This window comes from Dipodomys merriami, unplaced genomic scaffold (assembly GCF_024711535.1).
Source record: "Dipodomys merriami isolate MVZ:Mamm:240054 unplaced genomic scaffold, mDipMer1.0.p SCAF_2, whole genome shotgun sequence".
In the NCBI taxonomy this organism is placed as follows: Eukaryota; Metazoa; Chordata; class Mammalia; order Rodentia; family Heteromyidae; genus Dipodomys; species Dipodomys merriami.
Window position 1 is genome coordinate 57145318 of NW_027203381.1, and position 22093 is coordinate 57167410.

Below are 22093 nucleotides of genomic sequence, written 5' to 3' on the forward strand. Positions count from 1 at the left end.
GATTCCAAAGTCATTTATAAGTGGAATCCCCAGGCTGTCTGCTCACAAGCAGCAAGTGTGGAAAGGTGAAGGCATTTGCCCTGCTGCCTTCTTCATGCTGACCACCTCAGCACCATCACTGTCATTTACTTTCATTTCCTACTCACCAAGCTTCAAGCGCTTCAATGAGTTAAGAGTGCCATGCCATGGAATCTCTGAGGTGTGGGAGGGAGCTAGTCTATTGTAGGAACCCTTCCCAGATGGGCAAAAAGACTTCCTTTTTTGTTTCCTTGTGTTGTGAGTATGCACAGGTATCAAGCCCCATATACATATGAGGGCCTCAGAGCAGGCCTCCTGGGCCACTTTCCTTCCTCAACTTGCGTTTTCTAGTCTCTACCTCCGGAAACCCCTATTTTCTCATCCGTCTGGTGACTTGCTTGTGAAATCATTTATCTGTTATGTTTCTCTGTACATAGCTTGTATATGTACCAATCTGTATCAATTTGGGGTTCATTTATACAGTTTCATATATTCCTGCACGAGGAACTTACAAATGCTGACACTGAATCTAGGGTTTTGTTTTCTTTTTAAAGGTAGATACTGGGGCTTGAACTCAGAGTCTTGGACTCTCACTTGGCTTTTTGCCGCTCAAGGCTGCTGCTCTACCATTTGAGCTAAACCTCTACTTCTGACTTCTTGTTAGTTAACTGGAGACAAGAGTCTCATGGAGTTGTCTGCCTGGGCTGGCTTTGAATCTCAATCATCAGATTACAGCCTCTTGAGCGGCTAGGATTACAGGCACGAGGCCTTGGAGCCCAGTTCTTAATGTTTGGAAAGGAACAAAATTCATAATTGACACTATAGGGATCAAATATACATATGCTAGCAGGGAAGAAATGAATATAGGATTACAGTCAGAATTTTAGCAAGGAAGGGATATAATTAGTTCTGTATTGAGAGTGAGTTGGTTTATTCATGGGTCACTGTCACAGACTCACTTAGAAGTCACATTTCTGCCCATGGTTAATGTGCTTATACATTACAGACCCTGAAGTAATAACAGCCAAGCTATGCCATTTGTAATAATGACAAGAATTTCATAATTAAAAATATACTGAAGAACTTTTAAGAAGCAATTACTAAATGTCCTGGAAGTCTAGTTTGAAATAACAAATACCAGCCAGGCATATGGTACATGCCTGTAATCGCAGGATGTTGGGAGGCTGTGGAAGGAGAATTATGGGTTAGAGACCAGCTGGGGATACATAACTAGATCCTGTCCAATAAATAAATATTGAAATAAGAAGAAACATAAATTCTGTGTTAGCAACTACTTCGAATCATCATTGTTCCTTTTATAGGTAAGAAACCCAAAGCTTTTCTTTTAGTGAAGTAGTTGATGAAATTCTTTGTTTTTCTCTCCTGTTCAGCAATATACGTGATTATGAAAACAGACCCAAAGTGCCTTCTGTTGAATGGTAATGTTTTGTTGAGTAAGGAGAGGCCTAGAACAAAATTCTAGCAATGAGCAAATGCATAAAGGATTTATTTAGTAGATCCTTCCTCCTGGAGATGTCTACGGTCTTCTGATAATGTCTAGTTCCATGCATGGGAAAGACAGCTGAAAGAGGACATTCATGCGGCTTCTGGCTCACATCTGGTCCTCTGAGTCAACCAGTCCAAGTACCTGAAGACGCGCGCCGGGTGGGTGTCACTTCCGGAAGTCTCATCCACAGACAGAACATGTGGGGCGGGGCTCTTCACCTTCACAAACACGGCCTGGTGGTGGCAACTGGACCGGCGGGGCCGAGCGAGCCTTCGGCTCTGACGCCTGGAGGTGCAGACGGCGCGCGGCCAAGGGAGCTCCGGCGGCCGCGGCGTCCCCGCCCCGGCCTTAGCCCCTGATTGGGTGCTCCACCCGGCTCCAGCCAGCTCCTGGCTGGGACTAGGGCCAAGCTCAGCGCTGGCTCCCCGGGTCTTCGCAGGCGATTTAAAGCCCGAAAGTTGTGTTCGGAGACAGTTAACTTTTCGCTCCGCCGTGCGAAGGAAAGCCGGTCTCCGTCTCGGACCTCTGGAGAGCTGGGGTGCGCAGGTGAGTTTTGCTTTTAAAGCCTTGGTTGCAGCTATCCCGAGTATGGTGGGCAAGCCACGGGGGGGTGATGGCCGGGGGTGGGGGGAAGGGGTGTATTGCACGCGCGCGCGCACACACACACACACTCACACACACTCCAGACCATTGCAGTGCTGCCACAGTTGCACGCAAACTGGGTTTCCTTCCTTTGTTATTCGGACCCCCAGAAGCTCACAGCCGACACGAGACCCCGACTTAACCCACAGCGATCGCAGAACTGCAACTCAGTTAAAACTTAGAACCCGCGAGTGAGTAACCGCTGCTGAACCCAACAAATGCGTCTGGAGTAAAACAAACGCTCCGAGCGGAGGAACCGCGCCGAGGCCACTAGTTTCGGACAGGCGCTGTTGGCCGAACACCCAGCCCAGCCACCTCCAAGCGTGGCCCGGGGCCCCTCGGTGGGTCGCCCCTAGCGCCCGGCTGTTGCTCGCGGGGCGGGGTGCGTCCGCGGACGGTCTTTCTTTGTACGGCCGGCTGGGGTCGGTTCCCGGACCCTCCCGCCGGACAGCGGGGCTGCGCACCGCAGGGTCGCCGGGGGCTGCTCAGCGGGGGCGGGGTGAGGCGGGAAGGGGGGCGCTGGCGCGGAGGCGAGGGCGCTCCGGTTCCCAGGGGGTGGATCCGGGGACACCAGGCTGTACCGGGACGCGCGGGCGGATCACGCGCGGGCTCCGCGTGGGAGAAGCCGGGCAGTATCTGCGGGCCCTGGCCTGGACTCCCCGCGTCCCGAGGCGCGGCGGGGACGCGGGGCGCGCTCCCCGCCGCGGCGTCTTTGTTCGCTCCCGCCGGCCGGAGGCGCGGGTCCACCGCGGTGGCCTGGTGGGGTCGGGCCCGGGCGGAGGTCGGTGGCGCACCTTTCCAGGGCCGGATCCCTCCGGATCCCTCCGGTGGGCCTCTGGCGAGGCGGGGTCTAGCTTGAGAGCTGGAGCCTTGGCCTCCAGCGGGGGTCCCGCGCTTGCCGCCGCCGTCAGACGGCAGGGCGGAATCCCGCAGAAAGCCTGGCGTGGGTTTGGAAACCGGTGGACGGGGACACGGGGCGAGATCCAGACCGGGAAGTGGGCGGGTGGGGGACACTGGGAAAGGAAGATCTCTTTCGTGCTTGGAGGGGAAGAAGCGGCCACACTTTACGTTCCCGACGCCAGACTTTACTCAGCATCCCGCCATGGCAGTCACTTCCGATGCCGCGCGCGGGTACAAGTAACAACTTTGCATTTGCCGCCAGCCGCTCCGTATTCTTTGCCAGGGCCGGGCTCTGGATCTTGTTAAAGGGACACTGGTGGTGTCACCCCAGGGTGGTTGGCCGGGGCCACAGAGTTTATATTTATGGTAATTCTCTAATGAAAGAACTTCTATTCGAATTGGATTTGCTCCTCTGTGCCTTTATTTTGGGAAACCTAGCCTGGTCCCTATGGAGATGGGGAAAGGGATGTGAGAAGCTGAAATTGACCCAGAAAAAGGATGATTGAAGATAGGTGTGTTAAGTGCTGTCTCAGAAACGATCCCACCATGAATGCTAGAGATGAGTAGCTGAGGTTTGTTTTAACTCTAGGGTAGAATCTATGTCTTGTCACAAGGAGGCGGGAAACTGGCTGGGGAGTACAGTGCGGGGGGGGGTGATTCCGCTTTTAAAGCCAAAATAAATTAATAAAGTAAATACCTGAAGGGTTTCCATTAAATACCTAAAGGGCTAATACCTAAAGTTTCTCTCCTTTGTCTTTTATCTTTCACTCTCTTTCCCTGCACTAGATCACATACATGAGGTGTCCACTTAAAATGAGGCCAACTCGGCCTCATCAGCCCTCCAAAGGCTCATCATGAAGCGATTGATACTGGTCCCCCCTACTGCCAAAAAAAAAAAAAATAGAGGAAAAAAGAAGATTGGGATTAATGTTAGGACAGGGTAAAGTTCTCCCGCTGGGACTCACAGAAACTTCCCCAGGAAGTGACAAATGAAAAGGAGGGTTGTCTGTATAGATTGCTTCTGCCACAATGAAAACTCAGATGAGAATGAATTTTCAAAATGAAGTCCAGGCCCCATTCAAAAATCTCAAAGAAGCAAACAACCCCCCCCCCCAAAAAAAACCCCACAACCAACAAAAGAAGTTACATTGTAATTTATTAAAATGGAAAACAAACTTTCCTTTTTATAAGACACTCGGTGATATTTGTCGTAAAAAGAAATAACATTAATTTTTAAATATAGAACAGCTTGAATAATAACTCATGGGTTTTGAAATAGGTCATCTTTTAAAATAGGTCATTTTAGCTAGAATCTGCACTTGGTGACCTTCAAACTCTGAAGGCTTGAGTTCTTTCTGAGGCCCAATTGCATTAGAATATGCATTTCAGAACATAATTACTAGAGAAAGAAAAACTAGGAGAAAGTCAGAAGGAAGTGGTTGCTTAAAGTAACAAACAAGGAATGTATCTTAAACTGGAGGAATTTTCTGTGTGATCAGTTGAACAGATCTAAGCAGATTGGTAAAAGACCTCTATTGATAGGCACCAGTGGTTCACGTCTGTAATCCTAGCTACTCAGTAAGCTGAGGTATGAGGACCCCAGTCCAAAGGCAGCTGAGCAAAAAGTCCTTGAGACTCTTATCTCTACTAAACCACCAAAAAGCTATGAGTGGAGTTATGGCTCAAGTGGTAGAGCACTGGTATTAAGTGAAAAAACTTACAGTCAGTGCCCAGACCCTGAGTTCAATTCCCAGTACTGGCACAAAAACGAAAAGCTCTGCCATTTGGCATCAAATATGGCAGAAACAATGTAGCAGATCAGTGTAAATCTAGAATTGCATACTTCCCTTACAATGTACAGTACCTATTATGCATTAATTTTTATATGTGGGATATAGGGATTTTAAAATTTATAGATAAAAATCTTATCAAGAAAGCTGTGAATTAAATAAATAAAACAGTTACTACATTTTGATGCTACAAATGTTGAAGATTTATCTTCTGTAGTGAAGTCTGTTATACCTCAAAGCCAGTTCATGATAGAAGAGAATGTTCTAAGTCTGCAGGCAACAAAACTTCGAAAGGTCAAATTTAAAAGTTTGCAATGTAGCCTAAGGTCCATGTAAGCTTTCATATTTTATCTTTCCGACAGCTCTTTCTAGAGTCTTTCAACTCAGATTGGGCTGTAAGCAAAATAAGCTTAAAAAGCTGAGTCCACTTGGGCTTTGTTCTTTAAAGTTGATAGGGCTGTAACTCAGGTTTCATTCTTCATAACTGACAAGGCCTTATAGTTTTATGTCTGTGCCATCTTCATTAAAAGGTGTTTTAAGTGCTTGTGAGAACCATAGTATTTTTTCCCTGTCAAGACTAATAGAAGATGATACTCATTTAGGAATGATACTTTTGTGTTTACTAGCAGTTAGCAATCAAATCAGCATTTAAAAAAACTCACAATTAATTTTTTTGAGAAGTACTGGTCTTAAACTCAGGTTTCTGAGCTTTCCTTTTTCCACTCAAGGCTAGTGCTCTACCACTTCAGCCACACACTTTCACTTGCTGCTTTTTTGCTCATTAATTAGAAAATAAGAGTCCCACAGACTTTTCTGTGAGACTCTGGCTTCAGATCTCAGCATCCTCAGTAGCTAGGATTACAGGTGGTGCTACTCACCAGCACCCAATTCTAGATAAGCATCTTGAAGTATAATAACCTTTAAAACCTCATGTATTAACTCATCTATTATGGTAAAGATGTATGAATGGTTTCTAGAGAAAGGAAATTGGCACATAGTCAATATCTGATGTGGACCATTCTTTGTCTCTAAGTGATTTCAAATGATCCTCAGAAAACATGTGTATGTAGCTCAGAAATAAGTTCAAGAGCACAAGACCATAAAATGGGAATATAATAAATATACATTTTTCTCAAAATATAAACTCTCATCTTTTCTACTCTCTCTTGCCTCCCTCAGGTACAAGTTCCAGGTTGCAGCCAACCATTGTTGATGCTTTGGTAAAGGATCTACTTGAAGCAGCTCTTAAGTCATCCTAGCATCCTGCCTCTGTCAGTATGTGACAAGTTAGTATTTATTGAACTTATAAAATCTAGGCTTTACTCATTCTCAGAGTTGCCCAATGTAATGCCCTGAACAAGACAGGTATTTCATAAATGATAGTTAACATACTATAATACATGTTGCTTATATACATGTTGCTTATATTATGCTTTTTTTTCCTTTGGTGATTGAACCCAGTGCCTCATGCATACTAGGTAAGAGATCTACCATTTGAGCCCTACTCCTAGCCATTGTACTCTTAGGTTTATGCTACCCTTTACTTTTTGTCTTCTGTGGCAACCTCTCAATCAAATGTTTCTAGGTGCAATATTCATAATGAGACATATGGATTACCATCGAGCCACAAGCAAAGAGCACATTAACATTATGGTATTCGTGAATCCCCACTTTTCTTACCATGATAGGAACTAGCCTCTCTAATTACCTTTTGGGAGGCTGGTACTGTGCTTGATTGATTTCAGGGCCTTTTGCTCCTTTGGCTTTTTTCACTCAAAGCTGGTACTCTATCACTTGAGCCACATTTCTACTTCCAGCTTTTTACTGATTAAGTGGAGGTAAGTCTCACAGATTTATTTGCCCAGACTAGCTTAGAACTGTGATCCTCAGATCTCAGGCCTCTGAATTGCTAAGATTACAGGCAGGTGTGAGCCACCAGCTCCCAGCTCTAATGGCGCTGAATGCTTTTCGACATCTCCTCCTAGCCACCTCCTAGCCACAGCTCTTTCCTCTTCTGTGCTTTCAAAAATTCCTATACTGATCTCTCTGGGAATGTCTTTCTGCTTGATCTCTCCACTTTACCCTTATCAACCAGCTTAACGCTCCCTGTTACTTACTGTCTTTCTTTCTGAACTGTCTCTTTTTCTTTCCTCCTCAAACCACATTTGAATTCCAGACACGACTGGGCCCCGCTTTTTTGCCACATCTCCCACAAAGCCATCCCCCTTTGACAATCCCCCATCGTGCTCATGGTTTAACAATTGGGATTCATTCGGATGTCAGATTCTGGACGAATTTTCCACAGCCTCCCCTTCCCCCAACTGGAATGCAACATCTAGTCTGCATATGTGGAGATAATTGATTTCAAATGTACCTTGGTCAGTTTTTCTGAATCCTAAGAGATCTCAAGAATGTTTGAAACATCCTATTCTGAATGAATGTTGATCTTCTAGTATCCCAGATAAAGCAGTCATGATGTGTGTCGAGCCCTAGAGAGTGGCAGGGGTGGGGCCAGGAGTGTGGCAATTTTTAGCATGTTTTATATTCTATTAAATGTATAGCACTGGCTGTTAGGTAACTGATTTGCATTGGCGAATCCTATTCACTTTTTTGCCTGTCATTTGATAAGCCAGTTTTGAATATATTTTTTAAGTTTTTCATGTTATTACTGAGGAAAAATTTAGATACTTCTGGGTTTGGGGAGGGGATTCTTTGATGCTGGTACTGGGGCTTGAACTCAGGGCCTCCTGCTCTTGCTTGTTTTTTTTTCTCAAGGCTGGAGTTCTAACACATGAACCACAGCTCCACATCTGGCTTTTTGCTGGTTAATTGATGATAAGAGTCTCTTAGAGTTGTCTGCCTAGTCTGGCTTTGATTCTTGATCCTCAGATCTCAACCTCCTTAGTAGCTAGGATTATAGGCATGAGCCACTAGCTCCCAGACATACTGCTTTTTCATAAAAGAATGTTAGTTTTTCCAGGGCTAAGGCATGATTCCTATGTGTGTGACTCCTCAGCTTTTAATTTACCCAATAATTGAGTGATTGTCATCAAAATTCACTTTGAATTTTTCTTTCCTTCACTGCCTTCTCCCTTCTTTTCTCTTCCCTATCCCTCTACTCTGTCACTTTGGATCACTGTCCATAGATTCTTTCAACTTCTTTGGGCACAAAGGACATAGACTCACAAGGCCATTCATTTTTGCCCACTGTCTAGTGCTATTAGGACAAAGGAGGGGAAAAAAAGGAAGGTGGGAAAATTGAGTCCATGAGTGCTAGGAAAAAGTTTATGTTAGTAAAGCAAATGTGAAAAAGCACTAAGAAAATGCAGGAGGTGACAAATCATAAATGACTCCAAACATCAGATAGTAAAGCAAATTCCTGGTTGTTGCTCTTTCCTTGCTCTACCTACTTCCCTCCTCTCTCATTCTGGGAAGATCTCTGGTAGAATGGAAGGGCAGTGAACAGCTGGAGACTGGCTGGAACTGGTCAGCTGCTGTGAATTGCCTGGGGGCCTGGAATTTATGAAGGTTAAATTGTTAACCTGGTATCTCCATGCCTCAGTGTCTTATGCAAAATGGGGAGCTCATTTCTCGCTGATAGGTTGTTGCCAGGCTTAGAGTTACTGGGTATGTACAATACCTGAAGTGTAGAAAACATGCTCTTGTTAGTAACTATTGCTAGCATGGATAAAGAAGTTTGTGTCTTCAGTAGACCAGGAAAAACTGACAAGAACATTTAAAGAGTGAGCAGCCTAGTCAACCCAAACAACTGTGTGGTAACCACAAGTTCCAAAGGCCAGCTTTCAGAAAGCAAATATTTGACTGCTTAATATTTTTATCTTTTCTATGTCAAATTCCCCATAATCACTGAGAAATTTTCGTGACTTACTACAACCAATCTGCAATATCATACTGCTCTAAGAACTTTCATGTCAGGCAGGATTTTTCTTCACCTATTTCTTCATTTGCTACTTCTCCCTTTATCTCCTTCATAACCGGTCAATAGAAATCTGCACAGACATTTGCTTTGTAAGGAAACATATAAATTAATTTACATAAATGAGGTTCTTAACTACATGATAGATTTTTTTGTAACATGTCCATTGCCACCATGCTCACTGCACTGGAATTTAGTCTTTGAACTAACACTGAATCGAGAAGTAAATTTATAAATGTATTCTTTGTGGAAAGATAGTAACTACAAACAAAGGGCTTCTACCATTTGGTCATGGCTTCAGCTAAAGTTTTATGGCTAAAGTCACAGCCCACAGAAATACCTGAAGACAGCTGCTGGTAAAATTTTTCCTTTTTTTATAGGACTTATATTCTTTAATTCAAGAATAGTATGAAAGGATATAAAATTTCAGGCTGCCCCCTTCTTTCCTAAGCACATAGAATAAAACAATTAGTACCAACTAGTGATCAGCTGTGCCATTACAAAAAATTTTATCCTTCTTTCTTTTGAGTTATGCCTGAATGACAAGTATAAATTATCTCTCACATGGTACTTTGAGTAATCAAAGTTTAAATGCAAATGGCATGACGTATTAAGACCAAGAAAACTCGACTTACTGACTGGAGGAGTGTTATTAGAGTCTAGTCATCTTTTATAAATATTTTTTTTTCCAGTACTGGAGTTTGAAATCAGACTCTTGCACTTGCTCGGCAGGTACTCTGTAACAACTTGAGTCCCACCTCCATCTCTTTTTTGCTTTGGTTATTTGGGAATGAGAGAATCTTACTTTGTCCTTGGCCAGATTGGATTGAAATTTTTCCCATTTGTGCTTTCTGCCATAGCTGGCAGGAAAGTAGGTGACAGTTTTGTTGTTGTTGTTTTTCTGTTAAGGTAGGGTCTCATGAACTTTTTAGCCCAAGTTGGTCTCAAATCAGCCCTCCTGACTTAGCCTTCCAAGTACCTAGAATTATAGGCTGAGCCACTGCTCCAGACTGGCATGTCACTTTTTTTTTTTTTTTTTTCTGGTTGTGGGGCCTGAACTCTGGGCCTGGGCGCTGTCCCTCAGCTCTTCAGCTCAAGGCTAGCGCTCTACCACTTGAGCCACAGCACCACTTCTGGCTTTTTCTGCTCATGTGGTACTGAGGAATTGAACCCAGGGCCTCATGAATGCAAGGCAAGCACTCTACCATTGAGCCACCTTCCCAGCCCCTGTCTCTGAGCTTTTGTGCTTAAGGCTAGGGCTCTACCACTTGAGCCACAGTTTCACTTCCAGCTCTTTTTGGGTGGTTACTTGGAGATTAAGAGTCTCATGGGCTTTCCTGCCCAGGCTGGCTTTGAACCACAATCCATAAATAAGTATCAAGAAGCTTGAAGTGGAGCTCTGGCTTAAGTGGTAGAGCATTAGCCTTGAGTGAAAAAGCTAAGAGACAGCACCAGGCCCTGAGTTCAAGCCCTAATATTGGCACATACCCTCCTAAAAAAGAAATTTGGCCTTCACACATGAGTCAGTGGTGTTTCCCCTGGAAGATTCTTTCCCTAGCCTCAGCCTGACCCCATATAGGGAGTATTCCATCTTCAGCACAACTCAAATCCATCAGTGTGTGTCTTCTCCACTTTGAGTTCCGTGATAATAAGGATTTGCATATGTTGCTTATCCATTCTACCTGGGTGAACCCCTCCTTAATTTTCTCATCAACTGTCTCTTTAAAATGACTCTTCCCTTTTTTCTCCTTCCCCCCAGTTCATTTTTCTTCCTGACCCTTCTGCTCATCTCCCTCTGGAGAATTTACCCATATTCATGGACTCAGCCATCTTCATGCTTAGAATGCCCACCTGGATCTTCAGTCTCGTCTAGATTTAACCTTAGATTACCTGTTGGATATCTGTACCTTGTTCTTTCTCCAGTAGTTCAAATTCAATCCAAGTCTAAGGCCAACTGTAACCTCTCTTATTTCTAACTCAGGAAACCAGTTTTTCTCTGCCAGTAATATGTGCGTTGCCTTTCATTTCTCATTTTCCTTTCCTCCCCATTCTAGGTCATTTCATTTTGGTATTTCACTTTGGCATCAGAAGATAGATAATACATTTGGCATTTCATTTTGGCATCAGAAGGTAGTTAGTACACATTCCTTCTGTCTGTACTTCCACCACACTGAACTATACCTTCTCTACCATGTCCTGCCTCAGCATACAGTCCTGATAAACTGACATCCTGGAACACTTTGTGTTCCACCCTGAAACCCTACTGCTGGTCTAATCTCTTTTGCTCCAACTTAAAAAGATGCTGAGTAAGGGAGTGATCACTACAAACAGAAGCGCTTCTGCCTAATTTTCAAGGTTCTCTTTGCTTCAAATATATTTCTATTTCTCAAATAGAAATTCTTTCCTTTCTCCTCAGCAATTATTCCTCCTGCATCCACTAGACTCTGGTTGTCCTCAGGCCTTCCTAAAACCTCCTAATTGATGCTTACTAGTTTTACTACTCTTGGGAATCTTCTCTTGTGCCTGGAGTTATGTCCCAAAGTATTACTGACAGTGTCTGTACTTTACCACTGTTGCCATTGTTGGCCATAGAAACTTTTTTTTTAATGTAGGAAGATATCTCATCTCAAATAAATGCTTTAAGATGAAAAGCTATGAAAGACCACTTCACGTTGTTCCACTACAATGGCTTACACAGGAAATATATCCTTATAGGATTAATTCAAACACTGGAGGCTGAGGTGGTTTAACTGGAACTTCAAGGTCAATGAAGACCTTACCACCTTAATTAACACTTCAAAATTTCCAGCAGGTTTTGCATAAAATTTCCAGCAGGTTTTGCATAAAATTTCAGGGTTACACTCTATAAGGAAATGAGTTAACAGCTAGGGTACAGTAGGAAAAAATAAAGATTCTCGTAGGGAAACTAGATACACTAAGGCTATGAGGTTTTTTTTTTGTTCTCTATTTATTTGTTTGTTTACCTGGAGAATTTTAAGGAGGTCTCTTGTAAAGCAGGTACAGTGGTACGTATTTGTAATCTCAAGACTTGTAAGGCTGAATCAAGATTGAGTGAGACTCTGTCTCACAACAAAAACAAACAGTAACAACACCAAAAATCAAAGAGAACTGTCTTGCATGTGAAGAAATTCTCTTTTTGAATAATTGAGGGGCACAACTCCCAGACTGGAAAGTATTAGAGTGTTGTGTACCACCTATTTTTTTCTGATGTGTTCTTGCTTTTGTTTTTCAAACAACTTTTATCAAAGAGAAAATAATACAAGCATAGCAGTTCCTTTCCCCTAGTCCAAGTAGAAACCTAAATACATTAGCATATTTCCTTCTCAGAAATTCTTTGTCCTATTCTCTCCTTTGCTCTTGTTCATATTTTCAGTAGGCTCGTCTATAATTTTTATTTCCTTTCACTTATCATTTTATTGATTTTGCATCTGATAGGTAGATTAAATCAGCAAACTCAAGTGAGGTAAGGCTTTCCCTGAGCACATTCAGTGAAACAGGGGTGATCCTGGTTTCCAGTCAGTTGATCAGCCACTGAGCCATGCAGTGGGCACACAAAGGAAGCTGCGCCCACAGCGCTCTGTCCTGGCTGGCTGCTGAGCTCTGCATTTGTTACTGCTTTGTTTCCCCAGAGGCCTGGAGTTTTCTTCTACCCAATCAGCAGTTATTGGCTTTTCCCCAGTGCCTCGCCTGCATTCTGAATAGGAAGCTAGAAGGTATACCAGCTGAACCTTTGTGGTCTCCATCAGTAAAGCCAGAGCTGGGCAGAGTATCATTTACTTTGTTCATGAGTTAAGATGGAGAGAAGTTCTTTTTTTTTTTTTCTTCCTCTGGCCTTGGAAAGGCCCTCCGGGGACTCAATTCTGTTAGGAAGAGTTTGGATGATGTTCTTTTGCTGCCATAATGAATGAATACTGGATGAATAGTTTGTCTTTCCTAGATCTTTCCTAGATCATCATACAAATATTTTTGATAGGATATTTTTTCTTGTCTTCGTGTGTGTGTGTGTGTGTGTGTGTGTGTGTGTGTGTGTGTGTGTGTGTGTGTGTGTGTGTGTGTGTGTGTGTGTGTGTGTGTGTGTGTGTGTGTGTGTGTGTGTGTGTGTGTGTGTGTGTGTGTGGTTCCTGGGCTTGAACTCGGGCCTGGGCTCTGTCCCTGAGCTTTTGTGCTCAAGGCAAGCACTCTTTCACTTGAGCCACAAGTGATAGACCATATCACTTTTGGCTTTTTGGTGATTAACAAGAGACAGGAGTCTCGTGGATTTTCCTGTCCAGTCTGGCTTTGAACTTTTTTCCTCAGATCTCAGCCTCTTGAGTAGCCAGGATTACAGGTGTGAGCTATGGGGTACACAGATAATCAGTGAGATTTGCTACAGTGTATGTAAAACTGTGGTTAGACCATTCAAATGGCTTCTGAGTTGGGAAGAAATCTTATTTTTGAAGTTGTCATGCTGAGCTGAACTAAGTAGCCTGGGTTGTTGGACAGTTTGTTGGTCATTTTTCAGAAGATATTTTGAGTTGTTGGAGTCAGTAGGGAACAGTGTAAACATATGGGAAACAAGGCAAATCCATACATATCATGGGGAGGAGAATAAAATAAATATTAAGAGCCAGCTTCTAGCTTCCAGTAGCAGTATTAGCAACATCAGCAGCACATCCACTTCTGAGTCACAGACCTGATTTTTTACACAGATGTTACTGTCTTGGGTGAGTCACTGCGGAAATGGGTTCAGGGCCTGACAGGTAAGAAGCTCAGGTTTGTAGACAGCTGTAAACATGCATACAGAAAACTAGCACTGGAACTTCCTGAGCAGCAGTGCTCAGAGTTGGGAAGCTAGTTTTGCCTGTAATCTCTCAGATTCCAAAGGCTACTCACATTTTTTGTTCCTCTGCCAGGGTCTATTAGAGTGGAAAGTGCACATTAGTTTCAATCAAGGGTTTTCTTAGAATTCTTAAATACTCCGGCAGTTTTAAACTCTAACAAAGATTAAGAATGCTCACCGAGCACCAGTGGCTCATGCCTGTAATCCCAGCTATTCAGAAGGCTAAGATCTGAATCAAAAGTTTGAAGCCAACCTGAGCAGAAGTGAAGTTGTGACTCAAGTGGTTGAGTCAGCCTTGAGCAAGAAAGCTAAGGGATAGTGCCTAGGCCATGAGTTCAAGCCCTAGTACTGGAATGCATGTGTTCCAGAGAATTCTCAGCTGACATGGCAGCACATACCTATAATCTAGAAGTCATGAGGGTAAGGCAGGCAGATCACAAGTTTGAGGCCCCATAGGGCCACATAATGAGACACTGTCTAAAAAATTCTCTCTTGCTACACTTTAGGCCACCAAGTACTTCCAAATGTGCTATGGAGGCCCAAAGCCCTTGCTTTTGTCCTTTAGAGATGGGCCTCACTTGAGAGAGCACTATGGAAGAGGGAAAGGAAGTAGCTCCTGAATGAAAGCATTTTGCAACCTTTCAGCAGATGTTATCATCAGAAATTGGTGCTTCCTCCTATCATTCCTTCTCTAGAACCTCCAGTCCAGAGCTAATCACCCCATCCAGGGGCCATTGCTGACCTTGACCTGTCCTAGAGCATACTAGCTGGCTTCTCATGGTCAAGCACACTGCTGCACTTAACTTTATTGCCTTGAATGTATGTACATAGAACTGGGTTTCACAACTCAAGATCTGTACCACTTTCTCTTCTCTGTCAGTGATTGTGACTTCCTAAGTTGCACTCTCAGTTTTGAAATCTATGCCCTAGGGGAAAGTGCTTGCCTGCGCAGATCAACTCTGGTTATGACCCTTACTCCTTTTCTAGTAGCCAGAACTTTGGTGCAAGGCCCCTCCAGTGTGGCTTTTTGCATCAACATTTGGCAAGTGTTTATCAAGTTTAAGTATTAAATTATGTCTTAGATTAAATTATTATTCTAAGTGTCAGAATGTCTTCGGAAGGGTATACACAGAAGGAGCAGTGACAAGATCCATCTGTGGAGGGGGAATAGCAGTGACACTAAATAGGCTTCCCAGAGAAGGGTGCCTTTTGAACCTGGTTTGAGTGTACTTCATAACAACAGCGGGTTGGGTATGACTGGCTGTAGCACTGCTGTACAAAGGACAGGGTACACTTTACAGCCAGGTGGCTGCACTATCAGCCAGATAGTGTGATGGAATCACTGGAAATATAGAACTTTAAAGGCTCTGAGCACCATGCTAACTCAGGCATATGGGTACATCTTGTCACTAACCAGTGGTCAGGCTCAGATGAGCTTTGAAGGGTTTACTTGGTCCCATGGTTAAGTCTGAGTTTTAGAAAGCTCACTGGTTAGAGTGACAGGTTAGGAGATCCTTTAGTTTGTATACTGGGTGAGTCTGGGAGAGAAATGATAATGACATATAAAGGATGAAGAGAGATGGAGCAAAGACTCAGTGGAGAAACCATTTGATAGAACTGGAGGAAAAGGGAGCCTTTCAGATTTCTGGTGTAGCTGACAGGCACAAAGAGAAGATAGAAATAGGTGCTAAGCCTCTTCATTTGTATATAGAATAATATGCATATTGAAAAGAACCCCCAAAATTAGGAAACAAAGGCCCTGTTCTTAATTTGTCCTATCGTTTTTAGATGGCTCTGTATTTACCTCATATATGGTATATACATGTGTACATCTGAGAGAAGGAAACAGCACAGAATCAGTGAAAAGTAGAATCAGTGAAAAAATACAGCCAAGGAGCCCATCAGCTCCACTGGACATTGATGAAAATGAACTAAACAACTCAAGGGAGGGAGGGAATGAGAGAGAAAGAGGGAACAGGTGACACTAAGCAAAAGGAAGGAAATGTACATATCACTCGATTTGTAAGAAATAGTTTTATTGTTAAAGGTCATAGAGTTCATAAGCAATGTACATGAAGATAATGATGACTATCATTGTGAGATTAAAAGGTATTTGTGACTTTACTAAGTATATCTATGCCGCAGTATTGTGAAAGTTACGTAGTTACTTAATCTCAATAAAGAAATATTTGGGATCTGGGAATGTGGCTCAGTAGTAGAGCGCTTGCCTTGCATGCATGAGGCCCTGGGTTCGATTCCTCAGAACCACATAAGTAAAAAGAAAAAAGCTGGAAGTGGCGCTGTGGCTCAAGTAGTAAAGCGCTAGCCCTGAGCTGAAGAGCTGAGGGACAGCGCCCAGGCCCAGCGTTCAGACCCCACGACCAGACCTCCCCCCCAAAAAAAATATTGGGGGAAAAAAAGAAATAGGTGCTAAGGAAGAAGATGGCACACTGGGTGGGAGATGGCATTTGAGTACCCCCATCTTCCTCCCTTTGCTTACAGAAATACAAAAGGAAGATGACTGTATAGATCTGGGGTATATGAAATAATATTTGTTAAAATATTACTATTTATTACTATTTTAATATTTAACCTATTTTAATGTGGATATGTGGAGTATTCAAATAGCTAGTTTTAATATTAAGATTGTATTTAATTTTAATATTTCTTAAATTTTTTGAAAATTTAAAAATTTTTAAATAATTTTAATACTGATGTTTAAAATATTTAATTACTAATTTTAATATTAACATTTAGTATTAGTATTTTAATAAAGTTGGTTGTTTTGTAATTATTTATTCTTTATTATAAAATAAATATGGCTAGAGTTTGTATTATAGTTTTGACAAGCAAAGCTCAACTCCTTTACTTTAAACCTCAGCTTTTAAAACAGATATCCTGTTCTAACTCCTGCCGTGTCTGAAGTGAGCTTTAAGAACTCTTTGCTAAGTCTAGTGCCGGTGGCTTACACCTGTAATCCAAGTTATTCAGGAAACTGAGATTTGAGGATGGTGGTTCAAAGCCAGCGCAGGAAAGTCCATGAGACTCTTAACTCCAATAAACTGCCAAAAACCAAAAAAAGCCAGTAGAGCTGTGGCTCAAGTGGTAGAGTGCTAGCCTTGAGTAAACAAGGCTCAGAGACAGTGCCCAGGCTCTGAGTTCAAGCCCCAGGACTGGCAACATGAAAGAACTCTCTATAGCCATGGATTTTCTCTTCATTGATATATTGCCTTGATTATATAACTAGTTTCATCCATCTCATATTTTGGTGACACTTGACATCTGAACTATAACTACACAAGATAATAGCTACTTGGGTGCCTTTTCTCCCCTGAAGTGTGGGCGGAAAAAGGGATGTCTGTATTTTGAATAAGAAGACAATCTTAAGTAGCTTTTTTCTCTTTCCTTGTACACCTTTGTTAAAAAAAAAAAGTATAAAACAACAACCATTTGCCTTGCTAAAGTATACCTCTGTACCTTATTAAAACCTGTATAACTTTCTGTGTGGATTAGCCAGATTACGTTTGGTTTAAGGAAATATGATAATTTATTTCTTTCTGATAACTTGGCAAGGCACTGACTTGTTATTGTTTTGCTAGGTTGCAGCTCATGTCCAAAGAAAAGGCCTTCTGGAGCAGTTGCATGAGGTCACTTGCCAGACTTAATGAAAGATGCCGAGGAGGAAGAATTTTCACGTGCCAGTGTCCTCCATGTCTGATGTGTTCTGTTCTTTTGCAACCCCAGAGCAATGGTATTAAAAGAAATATTGTGTGAAATAAGAAGACCTGTTTCCATTTTTTCACAACTGACATGTATTAAGAGAAAGATCTCTTCTACAAAATACTAAGTTCTGTGCAACTGGCATGTATTAAGAGAAAGATCTCTTCTACAAAATACTAAGTTCTGTGGTCTGGAAACACCCATTTAAAACGGATCTTCAATAAAAATACACCTGAATGGACCATGAGAATGTTGGTTAGTGGCAGAAGAGTCAAAAGAAAGCAGTTTCTTCAGTTATTTGCCACTTGTTTTATACTAAGTTTTATGGTTTTTTGGGGACCAATTGATAATTCCATTGTGAGTCATATGAAGTCCTACTCTTACAGATACCTCATAAATAGCTATGACTTTGTGAATGATACCCTCTCACTTAAGTATGGCTTAGAGGGACCTCGATACCCATACTTGATTAATCACAAGGAGAAATGCCAAGCTCAAGATGTTCTCCTTTTACTGTTTATAAAGACGGCTCCTGAAAACTATAACCGACGTTCGGCCATTAGAAAAACCTGGGGTAATGAGAAGTATGTTCGATCTCAACTCAATGCCAACATCAAAACTCTGTTTGCCCTAGGAACTCCTAATCCACTGAGTGGAGAAGGACTGCAGAGACAACTGCTTTGGGAAGACCAAATATACAACGATATAATCCAGCAAGACTTTGTGGATTCTTTCTACAATCTTACTCTGAAATTACTTTTGCAGTTCAGTTGGACAAATACGTTTTGTCCACATGCCAAATTCCTGATGACTGCTGACGATGACATATTTATCCATATGCCAAATCTTATTGAATACCTTCAAAATCTAGAAGAAATTGGTGTTCGGGACTTTTGGATTGGTCGGGTCCACCGTGGTTCCCCTCCTGTTCGGGATAAAAGCAACAAATACTATGTCTCCTATGAAATGTACCAGTGGCCAGCTTACCCTGATTACACAGCTGGTGCGGCTTATGTCATCTCCAGTGATGTAGCTGCTAAAGTCCATGAGGCCTCACTGACCCTGAATTCTACTCTCTACATAGATGATGTGTTCATGGGCCTCTGTGCCAACAAAATGGGGATAGTACCACAATACCATGTATTCTTTTCTGGAGAAGGTAAAGCTCCTTATCATCCCTGCATCTATGAAAAAATGATGACATCCCATGGCCACGTGCAAGATCTCCAAGACCTTTGGAATGATGCTATAGATCCAAAAGTAAAGAGTATTTCAAAGGGTTTTTTTGGTCAAATATACTGCAGATTCATTAAGATAGTTCTTCTTTGTAGATTGGCCTATAAGGACACATATCCTTGCAGGGCTGCCTTTGCCTAATGTCGTACTTGAATGTTGTAATGTTTTCCTGTCACTGAGCCAAACTTGGATGGATAAAGCTTTCAATATTTGTCTACACCCTAAGTAAAATGAATGTGAAAGATGGAGGTATTTTGAAAGCCTAGTCTCTCAGAATATTTCTTTGATTACACAGGCTGTTCAATATAACATCTAATTCATGGCCTACACTCATTAAAAGGAATTTGTATTTTTTTAAAAGGCCTGGACACTATCCCTTAGCTTGTAAAATCAAGGCAAGTGCTCTACCACTCGAGCCACGGCTCCATTTCCATCTTTTCACTGATTAATTGGAGATAAGAATCTCATGGACTTTTCCTGATCTGGCTGGTTTTGAACCTCAATTCTCAGATCACAACTTCCTGAATAGTTAGGATTACAAGTGGGAGCCACTGGTGCCTGGCTGTTTGTTGGTTTAAAACAAAATTCATGCAAAATTCAAGTCTTTGTTTATGCCATATACATATTTGAGATGTAAAGAACTTCCTAAGAAACTTAAGTGAATGTACAGTAATGCATTTCAATATTGCAGTTCATTTTTGTTAAAGAGCACTTGGAGGAAGAAAGCCAGGCAGACACTGGCACAGGGGAAAAGACACAAGGCCAGTAAAGTCTTTTGTCCTTATGTTGAAAGCTCTACAATTTCATTATAAATAGTGGAATCACCTAATGGTCACTTCCATGTAGCTAATTACCTAGATAGTATGGGTATCATTTAAAATATATTTCTATCTTCTTTGTCTTCCAAAATTTGGTATGAAATTTGAGAAAGTCATGCTAACTGGTACTTGATGAATTTATTCTGTTAGAAAATGATGCAACATGGAAAAGTAGTCACCCATAGGGTCCTTTTCCAAAGAGACTGTTAATTGCAATTAGCTGATTTTAACTGGATCATGTATCAATTTTTTTTGGGTGCTAATGCTTGAATAGACTGGGCACTATCCCTGAACTTTTTTTTGCTCAAGGCTAGTTCTCTTCCACTTTTTTTTTTTTTTTTTTTTTTTTGTCGTGGGGCTTGAACTCTGGGCTTGGGCACTGTCTTTGTGCTCTTCAGCTCAAGGAGAGTGCTCTACCGCTTGAGCCACAGCACCACTGTTCTCTTCCACTTGAACAATAGCTCCACTTTTGGCTTTTTGGTGGTTAATTGGAGATAAGAATCTCACAGACTTTCTTGCCTAGGCTGACTGTGAATCTTGAATCTCAGATATCTGCCTCCTAAGTAGATAGAATTATACATGTGAGCCACTAACATCTGGCCTGTCAATTGGTTTTTAAATATTAAATACTGGTCTGTGCTCAAGGGAGTTGTTTGAACGTTATTTGTGCACAAGAATATGATAATGAAGGAAATTTCTAAAGGAAAGGTAAGGGTGAGGGGAGGTGTAGCTCAATGGCAGAGTGCTTGCCCAACTAGGCCCTGGGTTCGGTCCCAAGTGCTACTCACACATAGAAATCAGTCTCTTACCTCTGTAACTTACAAGATTTACATATGGTCCTTCTCAATAGAATAAATCAGTATTTGCTTCCCACTTCACAGTTTTAAATGAAGAGTATTCTATTAAGCTATAGTACCTGCAACAATCTGTTCTTTGCTCAAATAACTATCAGAGAAATCACAATCTTTTAAATATTTCAAGCTTGAAAACAAAATGTAAAAAGGGATGGAGAGGTTGCCAGAGTGAGATTGATAGCATTTGTAAAGCTGAATCTTCTTTGTAATCAGAGACCTAATAAGTAAATTGTACTTATTTTACAAAGCAGGATAAAAATGTGGCCATGATCCATCCCTCCGTCCCTCTACCCTGCACCTCCCCTCAGCCAGTACAGAAAAAAATCAGGAGATGTTTGTTGCTAGATTATATGGAAGGCCTAAATAGTGACTTCAGCAAAAGCAGTGAAACTGATTATAGAGGTACTTGTTAAGGAACACTCAGAAATGTCTTTTAATAAGATAGCATTGGAAACACACAGTATACCATAACTGGATGATGATATTTGTAACTTGTAGCAGGTAGATTTTTAATTGTTTATGAAAATCCTTAAATTTTTTTCTTCTTTGAAATTTGAAGATTGTTTACATCATTTAGATAATTTAGTATTTTTAATAAATGTCCAGATTGTAGTGTCAAACATTTTAAGGTGTAGTGACTTTTTCGAACAGATTCAGGGTTTGAGATCAGTAAAAGTTTAAATTTTCTGGCTAATTTTAACAACTGTAGAGAAAAACAACAAAACAAAAACCATTTTGACAAAACAGGTTTCTAATAAATCTTTATTAGATGATTCTTGAATAACTTAACCTTTGGGCTGTATATACCCTGTGTATCTGTACTCGGGACTATTCAATTTTGCCATTGGTTGAAAACATTTTGTCTCTCACCATCAAAGTGATCTTGTTTACAGCAATACTTTTGTGAAAGCTATTTATTTGTTGATAAAGCTCTCTTTAAATGTGTTCATCTTTAAAAACATTAATTTTTGCTTAGAATAGAGGTTTGAATTGAAAGGAAATATGAAGGCAGTTCCTGTTTTGAGAAGGAAGTGCTAGATGATTCCTTCATCAGAAGTGAAGTACTGAAACATTTGTAAATAGAAGTGTTCTAACCTTTTTTAAAGGAAGGAAAAACTCTTTTGGTGCTTGCATACAGGACTGTCTTTAGGAAAACAATGTCAGCAAAGGGAAGACAAAACTATTAGTGTGGATGGAGTAAAAGATGATTGTTCACATACAGTGTTATTGTTAAAAACTTCTTACCTCTTGGTTGATTAATTTTTTACCAAAATGTTAAATATTTATACTATTTGAGTTCTTCTCATTTATGGGAAAATAATTAGTGGGATTTTTTTTAAACTGTGGTTTCCAATAAACAAACAACTTAAATTGTCAACAGATGTGTACTTGTGTGAATATCATGTTCTCATAATTAACAATTCTGTCTGATGTTAGAGAGCTGGGTACTTCTCCATTTTGGTTCTGTTCCTGTTCAGACTGATGTGTCCAGGGCAAAAGATTGTCGAGTCCTTCACAAATGGAGCCATGAAAGGTGCCTGGTAATTAAATGATTTGTGCTGGAGGGTCTAAGATCAGTGAATATTCTTTTCCTCATAATTTATTCAGGAATGGATGAAACAAGAACATGGAACCCTAGTGTCTTAGACATCATTTTGCTGTTGCTCATTAGTAGTCTTTAAAAGTCAATTCAAAGTGCAGTCCTGTTTAATGTCAAGAATGTTCCTGTGCCTTCTTTGGTAGGTTTCTTTTCTGTCAAGGGGCTTGAATCAGGGTCTGGACACTGTCCCTGAGCTTTTCACTCAAGACTAGTGCTTTACTACTTTGAGCC

At 41.5% G+C, this 22093-nt stretch overlaps 2 protein-coding genes across 3 annotated transcripts in view; one reads left to right on the forward strand and one right to left on the reverse strand.

Annotated features, from left to right (window-relative positions):
• Mcf2l2 (MCF.2 cell line derived transforming sequence-like 2) overlaps window positions 1-22093 on the reverse strand; it is a 214640-nt gene that overhangs the window by 68488 nt on the left and 124059 nt on the right. The gene's annotated exons all lie outside the window — the stretch shown is intronic.
• On the forward strand, window positions 1932-21615 carry B3gnt5 (UDP-GlcNAc:betaGal beta-1,3-N-acetylglucosaminyltransferase 5). 2 transcript variants are annotated; one of them, XM_070029675.1, is made up of 3 exons: window positions 1932-2071; window positions 6037-6143; window positions 17234-21615. In XM_070029675.1, the coding sequence occupies exon 3, from the start codon at window positions 17598-17600 to the stop codon at window positions 18729-18731; it is 1134 nt and encodes a 377-aa protein (XP_069885776.1). In that variant the 5' UTR covers window positions 1932-2071; window positions 6037-6143; window positions 17234-17597; the 3' UTR covers window positions 18732-21615. The 2 variants fall into 2 exon arrangements, with proteins under 2 accessions (XP_069885776.1, XP_069885777.1); XM_070029676.1 differs by having other exon boundaries at window positions 6037-6132.

Excerpts from the sequence above, each read along its gene's own strand:
- B3gnt5 (XM_070029675.1), top strand. The coding sequence starts at position 17,598 with ATGAGAATGTTGGTTAGTGGCAGAAGAGTCAAAAGAAAGCAGTTTCTT.